Genomic DNA, 12,005 nt, shown 5'->3' on the forward strand with positions numbered 1-12,005 from the left:
TTTTCTGGAGGAATTGACCTTTCTTCTTTTCCTAGTTGCCTTCGTTAAAAGGAAAGTAGTATAAGTATTATGCAGACACATTGAGAGACATAAAAATATTTCAAATATTATAAAAATGTCATGATATATTTTCATGTGCCGTCCAAGTGACAAGTGTCGAGTTGCAAATGGTTTTTGTAGTGAAAATCTGGTGTGAGTTTATTACACCTATTTCCTAGGTCTTGTGAAATAAAGTAGAATAGTAATAGATTATTAGCAAGAGAAACAGAAAGAGATATACATATAAAAATGCTTTTGTTGTTTGTAGTTTTCAACGAGTGTGAATCAAGAATCTTGTAGTGATGATGTTTGTTCTCATCATTTTGAATTAGAATAATTTTAACAAAATCACTATAAATGCTCATCTTGTTTGTCTCTTTTAAACAGTCTATCACAATCACACCGTTTCAAAATCCTGCGAGCCAAGATTAGTGGAGAAATAAATTAATAAAATCAATCTTTTCCTGAGAATAAGGGGAAAGAAATAGTTGCCATGAATAGCAAGGAGAAAGTGTATAAATTTGACTACAAGATTTGTGTACTGTGTATTAATTTACATTATCATTGTAGGTGCAGCTAGAAAAGCAAAACTACTATGTACTTATCACCTTTTTGAGCAAGTTATAGTTAAAAGCCAAATGAAATTGGTTCAACTTGATTTTATGCTCATGCTCATGGAACAAGTTCATTATCCACTATAATGCTCCAAGAGTGGATTGCCCTATATATTAATATCTGCATACATACATTACACGCCCACATATATGTGGTAATTGTATTAATACTAGTGTCCAGAGTCTCTCTGAGAATCTTTTTAATACAACTTATTTTGATCAAAATGAATTGTAATAACTAAATGCAGTTATTTATTAGCCTTTCGTGGCTAGAGAACCTTACTTTATTGATGCTGGTTGTCTTGTTGACGTAGCCTCTCCTAAGTTGAATTGGCCTTTTGATGGATTATGAATTCAATTTGTCCGTAGAAAAATGAAAGTTAGGTAGCAGCAGCTGACTACAAACCTTCCTGCTATTGCCTATTGTGTACTGATAGAGAGTGGGAAAGGGTCAAAAAAAAAACAGGCATGTGGACGAAAGGAAGAAAGAAAAGAGAGAATGTGTTGGAAATGGAGAATGATGGAAAAAGAAAGATTCGTGGAATTGAAATCCACCATATCTGCGCAGTGCGCACTAACAAGGAAGCACAATATATTTTTGAATCCGAAAAAAAAAAAAAAAAAAAAAAACCACCCTTCTCCACTAATGTGGGCCCATTTCTGCCATGGCCAAGAACCAGCACCCACCTCAATCCCTCTCCTCTCTACCCCATCATTACCTTACCACCAAGAAAAAGAATTCTCTCTCACTCTTTCTCCTCCTCATTCTTCAACAATTTCAAACTCACAAGAAGAAAACAATTTCCCCACTTAAGTTCTCTCCTTACTCTTTTGGCTCTGCTTTTGGAATTTCATTTGCTTTTCAATTGGGGGTCTGAATCCAATTCATCCTTGTGAAATGGTGATGGGTGGTTGGTGAGGAGGAAGTGGGGCTTTTTTGGTTTTTTTTCTTCTTCTGGTTTTGGAAATAATGGGGAATTGCTGGTACAGGTGGGAACCTTCTGTTTACAGAGTCTCTTCCAATGCCAAGTCAGGTTAGTCCCCATCGTAAATCTTGCTTCTTTTTCCTCTTTTTCTTTCTGTGTTGTTTTTCTGATTAGGTTAGTGAGAGATTAGAGTTGAACCTTACCTTGGTTCAAAATTCAAAAGATCATGCTCTGTTTTGGATCCTCATGTATAATTAATAAATTAAATTATGTGCTGGTTCCTCCTCATGCAACAGAAATTTCAAAACGAATTCGTTAATCAAATTGATATAGACTCTCTTGTGAAAATGGAAAATCAAGATTGCATTTTTAGATGATTCACATAACCATATGCAAAAAGATCATTTCTTTTACTTGTTTGGACTGAGATATACCAAAAGACCGAAATCAAAAAATTGATCTGATTCTCTAATTTTTCATTAGTTTTTGCTGATATTGAAGTAGGTTGTACTATTTTTGTTGGATTGTTTATGTAATCCTTTACGTTTTGAGGAAAAAACAAATGAAGAGGATCTACTTTTTCACCTTTTCCATATGGCCGGTTGAAAAGGTAATAGATTACTAGATTTCCTTTCCCGTACGAAAGTGGATATTCTACATTGCCGGTGCCTTGTTTCTTTTCTTGATTCTTACTAGTATTTCTGTTCACTCTAGCGAGTTTTCAAAAGCATATCCTTTCTTGTTCAAAGTTCAATTTTTTCCCTTCCTTCTACTTGGAGTTATATGCTCGAGTCTTTACTTTGTGGGACCATTAATCTTCAGCTTCCTCCTGGTCCATACGAAGACAATCGAAGATTTATCTTATCCCTCTTGTATACATTTGTATCTAGAACTAAACTTGCACAGGAGACTAAAAGATTACACATTTTGCTATAAAATATTAACTTGGGTATGTAAAAAAGAATTGCATGTTACCTTCAAAAAGTTGATGGTGCATACTCTACTCTGGCATGCTAGGGATTTTTATTTTAATTGTTTTTCTTAGTTCTTTCTATATGATGCACTTCAAGTTAGTTGTGATTGGATTTGGATGGTTCAGAGGTGTCATGTTATGCTCTCAATTTTCTTTTCAGAGTCCCCAAAAGACCAGAGCCCCTCAGTGAAACATAGGGAAGATGATAGTAAGTTACCATCAAATCCTGAAGAAGTTGAGATCCTACGTCGTGATTCAGCTGCAAATCCTTTGATTGCATTCACATTCAGTGAACTAAAGATAATCACTGCAAACTTCAGGCAAGATCGCATGTTGGGTGGGGGAGGATTTGGAAGTGTGTATAAAGGGTTCATTACTGAGGATTTAAGAGAGGGGATTGACCCCCTTCCGGTAGCTGTTAAAGTTCATGACGGTGATAATAGTTATCAAGGACACAGAGAATGGCTGGTAAGCTTGGTGTTCTGTATTTTAACTCACTAAGAAGATTAAAAGAAAGATCAGTTTCATTAAGAGGTTGATTTGTGCATTTCTAGGCCGAAGTCATATTTTTGGGGCAGCTTTCTCATCCAAATTTGGTAAAGCTCATCGGATATTGTTGTGAGGATGAACAACGGGTGCTGATATATGAGTATATGGCTCGGGGTAGTGTGGAAAACAATTTATTTTCCAGTAAGTACATAAGTATTTTCTCTCTCTCTTTTTCTAAATTAATTTCCAAAAAATATTTATCTGATTAATCTGGAAATGCTTAGAGAATTACAGAGAGAACGGGAAGACAAAATATAACAAAGGAACAGAAATATGATTGACCAGGCACAAAGACTTGAGAAAATTCCATTTTCGCTTTATTAATGCTTCTTGCATCTGGCCCGTCTGGATGACCCTTTGCGCATATGATGGCAATGCAGGATGTTGAATATATTTGATGTGAAAGAGAATAAACAAAGAATGGCCATGAAAGTGGCAAAAAATGATGTCTAGAACTTCTGTCAAATGTCATTTTCACATCAAAATGGAAGATAAATGCCAAAGGGACATAAAGAGACTTGTTTTGGGGTGAACCGTATAATTTTGTGAAACCTATGACAATTGACAAGTCATGCTGTTATTCGTTATTTGGTGAGTTTTGTGGAATAATATAAGACTGTATCTCACATGCGTATTTCCCTTTTTATAGGAGTGCTGCTTCCTCTGCCTTGGTCCATAAGGATGAAGATTGCATTTGGTGCTGCTAAAGGACTTGCCTTTCTCCATGAGGCTGAGAAACCTGTCATCTATCGTGATTTTAAGACATCTAATATTCTGTTGGATCTGGTTAGTATAGTTGATTTTTTTTTAAAAAGAGAATAGATTACATCACTTGGGACATGTACCAATTACTATATCAGTTGCACTGTCTAGTCTCTATTTCCGGATTCAATCCAAGTATGGATGATATTCTTTAGGGGTCATTAAAAAAATCATGGGTTGATCGAATGAGCTGATTTCAGTTACTGCAGCATACGTATCATTGATCTTCTGAGTAATTTCAATCGGATTACAATCGCACCTTCTTTGCATGCCTCAAAACAGGAGTATAATGCAAAGCTCTCTGACTTTGGCCTTGCAAAAGATGGACCGGTGGGGGACAAATCTCATGTTTCTACACGCATAATGGGGACATACGGATATGCCGCACCTGAGTACATCTTGACAGGTAAGTTCTGTTACAAATTTAGACGCATCTTTTGGCAATTAGGAAGGTCTTTGTAAACCACATGGAGATGTAGTCATTTCATTTTGTTCCCCATAACATCCAAAATTAGGATTGCATTGTTAAAAATCGACAGTTGAACTCATATTGGAAACCATACGTGCAGGCCATCTAACTCCTAGAAGTGATGTTTATAGCTTTGGTGTTGTTCTTCTCGAACTTCTGACCGGTAGGAAATCTTTAGACAAGTCACGGCCAGCCCGAGAGCAAAACCTTACTGACTGGGCTCTCCCGATGTTGAAAGAGAAGAAGAAGGTGCTGAACATCGTTGATCCGAGACTAGAAGGAGATTATCCTGTTAAAGGAGTTCAAAAGGCAGCCATGCTAGTGTATCATTGCTTGAACAGAAACCCAAAAGCAAGGCCTCTAATGCGAGATATTGTTGACTCTTTGGAGCCTCTGCAGGTTCCGGAGGAAGTTTCTCACAAGAAAACTGTAACCGAGATCATCCAGTTTCCGGAAGCTGAAACTAAAAGAAAAGAAGACCCAGTGTAACTGACATGCATGCGTTGTTTGGTTTGTTAGCTTTGTTTGTGTGCGTCTGAGAAAAGATATGGCTTATGTGATGATAATTTGTAATTGGATTATTGTAATTTTGCGTAAATATCAATCTCAAAGCATATATTCTCTTGTTGATAATGCAATATTCATTTGACATGAACACAGAATATATAAACGATATATCAAATGAAACAAGTGCAGACCGCAGAGGCAGAAGAGTGATGATATGTCACCGGAGTGACATCACTATATCTAGTTCGCTCATCTTCAAAGACTGGAACTTTAAACCACGTATTTTCTAGTTCACTCATTTTCAAAGATTAAGTCGGCAAAAAATCAACCCTATTAAAACTCGTTTGATTGTTTTGATCAACGTTGTTAAATTGCGTGTTTAACTGAATAACATAGTTACTAAACAATTTAAACTTAATTGGCCTTTTTGATATTTAATGAATATCCTAGGAAAATAAAAAGGATTCGGAACCCTGTTCATTGCCATACAATTACAGTCGAGTCACCCATTCCAGTTGACAAAAGAAAGAAGAAAAAGTGCGCCATTTGGTTTATCCTTTTAGAGCATATCCAAATGATATGTCAAATATAATATGTCGAAATTTTATTTAATGGCTGATGTGCCAAAATTTTTTTCTTTTCCAATGAATGTGTTAAATATTTATTTTATTATTTTATTGGGCCTAGAGTTACATTACTATTAAAAAATAATCAAAATTAGTTTTAGTTTGTATTCTATTCATTGTTAATGGAACCCATGCATTAAAAAATTAAATAAAATATATTTAACTCATTCTTTGTTTGCTGTTAAAAAAGGTAGTTAGAAAGCAAGAAATCAAATGACTCACATTCCACATCATATATGACATATCTATTGAAGAACACTTGATAATCTTTTAATATTACTTAACATATTTTACATTTCATTTGAAGATGGTCATAGGAGCCACGGAAAAGAATATCAATGTCTTGATTCTTGAGATAAACAAAAAGCCCAATCTTTGAACATTTGAGCCCAATATCCCAAAACGTCATTCATGCCTGCTGGATGGTCGGAGTCTCCAAGTTCTAGAGTGTTCGGAAGAAGGACAAACGAAAGGGCAACCGACGGTCCAGATGGAGTTTGGGTCTGGAAGTTTCAAGAGCTCAAGTCAAGGGTGGGCAGTGGGTCCCTATAATATTATTGATTCCCTACAAGGCTAAACCTAACGCGTTGCTCGCTCGCAGTCGCCACTTTTTTAAGATTGCACTCAAGCTCACTCCCTTTCCTTGTGCTTTCTCTCTCTCTCTCGGGCGTTTCTTATCCAAACCCACCAAAACCCAGAAGAAGCTGCTCCCTAGTCTTCCACTCCGTTGTTTGGCTCTAAGGTGACACCTCTCTTCAACCTCTCTCTCTCTCTCGCTCTTGAAGCCCTGTTACTCAATATTTACTGTTTTCTGGTGCTTTTGAGAGGCGGCTGGCCGTCCGCTGTGTTGTGCGCTTTCCTTATCAATTGAAGCCCTTTTGGATTCTGTGTTTCGTTTTCCTTGCTGCTTGTTTTGTATTGGATTTGTTCTTTGTTCCCTTTGAATTCAGTTCACCTTGATTTTAATCATCCATTTGAATTCAAATGAAAATACATGATTTTCCCATTAATTGAATATAGATCAATTGTTTTTTTTTTTTTTTTTTTCAATAAACAAATTGGATAATGTGTTCAGCTACCTTTGTCTGTGGCTCGTATATTGTTGGGATTAACGCTCAATTTTATCTCATTTTGTATATTGTTGTTCGGATTATGCGCTTTTACGTGGCTATAAGTATTTTACTGACTTGTCGTGTTTCTGATGTTACTGAATTTGACAAGGGTAGATGGCATCCACATTTGCAGCCATGACTTCAGTTGGTTCCTTGGCTGCTCCTAGCGGCCGTGTTATTGACAGGAAATTCGACAACTTGTCGTCTCGTGCTTCGTTCTCTTCATTCTCTGTCTCTAGGAGGCAAAATGTGGCTATCAGGAGGACACGGTCTCCCAGGATCTGTGCCATGGCCAAGGAATTGCACTTCAACAAGGATGGCTCTGCCATCAAGAAACTACAAGTGAGTCTTTTGAAGAGCAAGGCTGCTATTTTGTTTACATGCTCTAACTTTACGCTCTCTAAATTATTATCTTATTGTTATACAGACTGGTGTCAACAAGCTCGCCGACCTTGTTGGGGTTACACTTGGTCCAAAGGGAAGGAATGTCGTTCTAGAGAGCAAGTATGGCTCCCCCAAAATTGTTAACGATGGTGTAACCGTTGCAAAAGAGGTATATGATCCTTTCTTGTTTCACATTTTCGGTGGGAACAAGTTTAAAGCTTTCAAGTGTTCTCATTTTTGCTTTTATATGTTGTGGTTCTGAGCACATGAACTTAGATTCCTTTACGTTTTGAGCGTCAATGTTTCTTTTAGCATTTCAAGTTGTAGTGTGAGATGAGAGCAGCATGTTGTGAGTTTGGCAAAGCATATGAGCTAAATGATGTTCGTTTTTCGTTGAATAAAATTCTGAAATGAAACGTATTCACTTTGTCCAAGGGATTGCAATTTTGAGTTTAGGACAGTTTTCTTGAGTCACTTGAGGACTGCAATTTCGAGATTTTTAACTTCATTCTTTTTGGCCTTTAAAGGTTGAGTTGGAGGACCCTGTTGAGAACATTGGGGCTAAGTTAGTGAGACAGGCAGCTGCCAAGACTAATGACCTAGCTGGTGATGGTACTACCACTTCTGTTGTCCTTGCACAAGGTCTTATTGCTGAAGGTGTCAAGGTTTGTACCATGGTCTTTCTGATTGCATTTTGTTGGGAGAGTTTGTGTGAAAACTTCTGTTAATTGAGTTCAATTGTTCAGGTGGTTGCAGCTGGGGCAAACCCGGTTTTAATCACACGTGGCATTGAAAAGACCACCAGAGCTCTAGTAAATGAGCTTAAGTTGATCTCCAAAGAGGTAGTGTAAATTGTTTTCTGATTTATTTCAGTCTCAACCATCGACCATGTGGTGCTAGCGTTATGATTTCCTTTGTTTCTTTGCATTGCTTCACATTCCTTAAATCTCCTCAGAACAAGAAAAGTTTACAACTCATTGCAGGTTGAAGACAGTGAACTGGCAGATGTGGCAGCTGTTAGTGCAGGAAACAACTATGAAGTAGGAAACATGATTGCCGAAGCTTTGAGCAAGGTGGGTAGGAAAGGTGTGGTGACCCTTGAAGAGGGAAAGAGCGCTGAGAACAGCCTATACGTTGTTGAAGGAATGCAATTCGATCGTGGTTATATCTCGCCTTACTTTGTCACTGACAGCGAGAAAATGGCAGTTGAATATGAGAACTGCAAGGTAACTTGTCGTCTTTCCCTGGGTGATGAAAGCTTAATTTTCAATGTGTTATTTGTGCCTCCTAATGCAAGAGTGGGTTGTGTGCAGTTGCTTCTTGTTGATAAAAAAATTACAAATGCAAGGGACCTTATTAACATTTTGGAGGATGCTATTAGAGGAGGATACCCAGTTGTAATCATTGCAGAAGACATTGAACAAGAAGCTCTTGCAACTCTTGTTGTAAACAAGCTAAGAGGAGCTCTTAAGATTGCTGCCCTTAAAGCTCCCGGGTTTGGTGATCGCAAGAGCCAGTACCTTGATGATATTGCTATTCTAACTGGAGGTACTTTTACGTCTATCATTTTTTGGTCTCAACTCTTTGCCTAGGTGTCGTGTGTGCTAATGGTATAGTTCTTCCTCCTGTTTGAATAGAGGGCTGGTGTAACCTAAGAGTCTCCTTTATTATTTTCTGTTTGTAATGTGATATTGAGATACTATTAATTTGCTTATAGGAACTGTTATCAGAGAGGAGGTAGGACTCACATTAGAGAATGCTGGAAAGGAGGTCCTTGGCCATGCTTCGAAAGTGGTTCTTACAAAGGATAGCTCCACAATTGTTGGTGATGGAAGTACCCAGGAAGCAGTTAACAAGCGAGTTGCCCAAATTAAGAACCTCATTGAGGTGAAACCCTCTTTTCTCCTTCTCTAGAAAATGCTTATGGACGTTTGTCATTCTTTATAGTCTTATAGTCTTAACAAGTTAAACATTAATGCAGGCGGCAGAGCAGGACTATGAAAGAGAAAAGCTAAATGAAAGGATTGCAAAACTATCTGGTGGTGTTGCTGTTATACAGGTAAGTTTCTATTTACACGTGTAGACAATTTGGATTATGATGCATGCGAATTGTAATTCATTTGTATTAACTTTTTCTTGAATTCTCCCAAGGTTGGAGCACAAACTGAGACAGAGCTGAAAGAAAAGAAACTGAGGGTCGAAGATGCTCTGAATGCAACGAAGGTAACGCAACTCAAACTAATATTTTCATATTAAATACTTGTTTTCTTTCATCTGATCTTTGGCGCATTAAAGCACCATTAAAATTTAAAACGTTGGTAATTGTCCAGGCAGCTGTTGAGGAAGGTATTGTTGTTGGAGGTGGATGCACACTTCTGAGGTTAGCATCGAAGGTTGACGCAATCAAAGATACTCTTGATAATGATGAAGAAAAGGTAACGTATCGTCGATTGTTAAGCTCACCCTATCTTTTGGGGTATGACTCAGAAGAGGGTTCTCATTATGACCGAATTCTATTGAATATTGGCTCAAATCAAATGGTAATTGCAGGTTGGAGCAGATATTGTTAGAAGAGCTCTTAGTTACCCTCTGAAATTAATTGCCAAGAATGCTGGTGTAAATGGAAGTGTTGTCAGTGAGAAGGTATTGTTTCGTTTGCCTCAATGTGGAATACGCTTACTTTCTGAATGCTATGTTTGTTTTAATAAATTTGGAGTCTCCTTTTTCAGGTGCTTTCAAATGACAATCCCAAGTATGGATACAATGCTGCCACTGGAAACTATGAAGATTTAATGGCTGCTGGAATCATTGATCCAACCAAGGTGGGTTTCTGTACAGAATCTGCGTTAGAGCAATCATGGATTTCCACAAATAAAATTGAAATCTCATGCACATAATTTACCAAAATTTTGATTCCTTTTATTGTTCAGGTGGTGAGATGTTGCCTGGAGCATGCATCCTCTGTTGCGAAAACTTTCTTAATGTCAGACTGTGTAGTTGTTGAGATTAAAGAGCCAGAACCAGCAGTGCCCGCCGGCAACCCCATGGACAACTCAGGTTTGCAGATAATCTAGTGCTCTCTATTCCACTTTTGTCTTGTCAAAATGCAAATTGCCAACTTCTTGCTCATGTTGTGACAGGCTACGGTTACTAAAGTTGATCGGAGAGTGAGTACGGTGTGAGGAAGCGGAGCAAACAAGGTCAACCTAGAATCCTAGACCCTAGAGGGTGGCATCAAGTTTTTAGAATGATAGTATTTGAATGGAAGAAATTTTTGTATGCATAAAAGATTCAGGTGAGAATAGCTCACCGGAGTGCTGCAGATGTTGAAACCTGTTCAGTGTAGCAATCACTGCAAATATAATTTGAACGGAAGAAATTTTCGTGCCAAGAGTGTTTGTATTCTCAGTTAAGTATTGTTTGAGCTATTGGAGGGATTTTTTAGTACGATCGGTATACGGGTTGGTACACAATATGATATTATATAAATAGTGAGATATGTGTGCTAAAGAGTTAATAACTTAAAAAATAAAGTTTTCCATCATTTCTATTAAAACACGTAGTATGCTATTTGTGTTTTCGTTATAATGAAAAATTTCTCAAGTTATTGATGAGACTTTTACATTGAATTACGTCAAAAAGAGGAAAAGAAGCTCAACGGAGTAAAAGAGAATGGTTAGGCGTCGGCCAAATAATTTGAATGGGGTTCGTGACTGATAAGACGCATTTAATGGTGTATTGGGTGATTCGGTTGGTGTATTTATCATGTTATTAAGTTTAGAGCGGTATAATGGACTCTAGATATACAATACCTAGTGCAGTGAATGGGTATGGTATTCCTCCAACCCTACGTAACTCCAGTTGCTTGGAAATGGAAAAGCAATAAATATTGGATGGGGAAAAGAAGAGCATGCATTATTTTGTCTTTGTAGTTTCAATCCAGTTTCACTTTAATCTCCGTAAGTTGTTTCAATGTACTTCTTGCTTTTGGTAGACATTAACTTCTTGTTATAAATGATTTGGTCTTGTTTTAAGATGTAAAAAACCTCACACGCATGCCCCTTGTTAATTTTGTTGAAAATTTGACGGAATTAAGTTGTAGGTGTTAGTAAAATATTTACAGAATTCAAATCAAAACAATCGTAACTACTAAATCAAAGTTAAAGCTAAAGAATTAAAAATAACAGAACTTAATGCTTAACAAACCATCCTATGTTTGTGCGAGTTATCGAAACACCCCTTAATAACTTTTACTTGTTTGCTGACTTGTTTTTGGTCAAACTACTTTTTACTCGCTAATCTACATCTTTTAAGTTTTAAATATATGGTGAGGATTTAATACAGAAATGAAGAGTAATTAATTATACAAGGAAGACGTTATGGAAGGGAGGATGTAAAAGTGATCCGTACATGAATTACCGCTACAACAGTAAACGGTTAATGACGATCCGAACATCTCGCCACCTCACTGTTCCAACTAAACTTTAGTTAGTCAATCAGTCTATCTCTCTCTCAATTACATGCTTTTGGGGCCACGTATACGTATCCAATCGAATATTTTGATATGAACTAGACTTGGCTGCTGAAAGATCAGCCGTAGCTCCTGCTTACGATCAATCACGGTTGGACACGTGTCCAGCCATGATTGGTTGTAAGCAGCAGGTGCTGATCTTTCAGTAGCGAAGTTCTATCCTTTTGATATGGCCACGTATACGTATCAAATCAAATATTTTGATATGGCCACCCTTCTCTTCAACTTCAATGCTATTGTTAATAATATTTTAATTTTTACAGCCTTATTTTTACCCGTTGAGAAAAAAATATTCAAGGTTTCACATGTGTATAATTTCCAAGCAGAAAGCTAGATAATAAAGATGAATGAAGTAGCTAGTAGGTGTATACACTAATGTAATGTGAACCCAAAGCTTGCTTGGTATTTGTGGCGATGGGCTCCCTTTTCCTTAATTGAACAAAAAGCTAAGGCAATAAAGGCAGGTAGAGTATGACATTGTCAATTTATAATGTATAATATTTAGAGAAATGT

General features: G+C 37.2%; 2 protein-coding genes across 3 annotated transcripts; both read left to right on the plus strand.

Moving 5' to 3' along the window:
- Window positions 1–1,076: 1,076 nt before the first annotated feature.
- Window positions 1,077–4,965, plus strand: LOC103931440 (probable serine/threonine-protein kinase PBL16). The gene is made up of 6 exons (XM_009340921.3): window positions 1,077–1,687; window positions 2,713–3,020; window positions 3,107–3,242; window positions 3,751–3,887; window positions 4,146–4,269; window positions 4,433–4,965. The coding sequence occupies exons 1-6, from the start codon at window positions 1,624–1,626 to the stop codon at window positions 4,819–4,821; spliced, it is 1,158 nt and encodes a 385-aa protein (XP_009339196.2). The 5' UTR covers window positions 1,077–1,623; the 3' UTR covers window positions 4,822–4,965.
- Window positions 4,966–6,046: 1,081 nt separating this feature from the next.
- On the plus strand, window positions 6,047–10,352 carry LOC103931439 (ruBisCO large subunit-binding protein subunit beta, chloroplastic). Of its 2 annotated transcripts, none has more exons than XM_048570110.1 (15): window positions 6,047–6,207; window positions 6,692–6,919; window positions 7,005–7,130; window positions 7,489–7,626; window positions 7,708–7,803; window positions 7,945–8,187; window positions 8,275–8,509; window positions 8,679–8,848; window positions 8,943–9,020; window positions 9,113–9,184; window positions 9,292–9,396; window positions 9,512–9,604; window positions 9,691–9,783; window positions 9,892–10,018; window positions 10,102–10,352. In XM_048570110.1, exons 2-15 carry the CDS (start codon window positions 6,692–6,694, stop codon window positions 10,113–10,115), a joined length of 1,818 nt encoding a protein of 605 aa, XP_048426067.1. In that variant the 5' UTR covers window positions 6,047–6,207; the 3' UTR covers window positions 10,116–10,352. The 2 variants fall into 2 exon arrangements, with proteins under 2 accessions (XP_048426067.1, XP_018499068.2); XM_018643552.2 differs by having other exon boundaries at window positions 6,051–6,207; window positions 6,687–6,919.
- Window positions 10,353–12,005: the final 1,653 nt, after the last annotated feature.

The sequence above is a fragment of a genome, unplaced genomic scaffold (genome assembly GCF_019419815.1).
Source record: "Pyrus x bretschneideri cultivar Hongxiangsu unplaced genomic scaffold, Pyrus_bretschneideri_v1 Contig51, whole genome shotgun sequence".
Taxonomy (NCBI): Eukaryota; Viridiplantae; Streptophyta; class Magnoliopsida; order Rosales; family Rosaceae; genus Pyrus; species Pyrus x bretschneideri.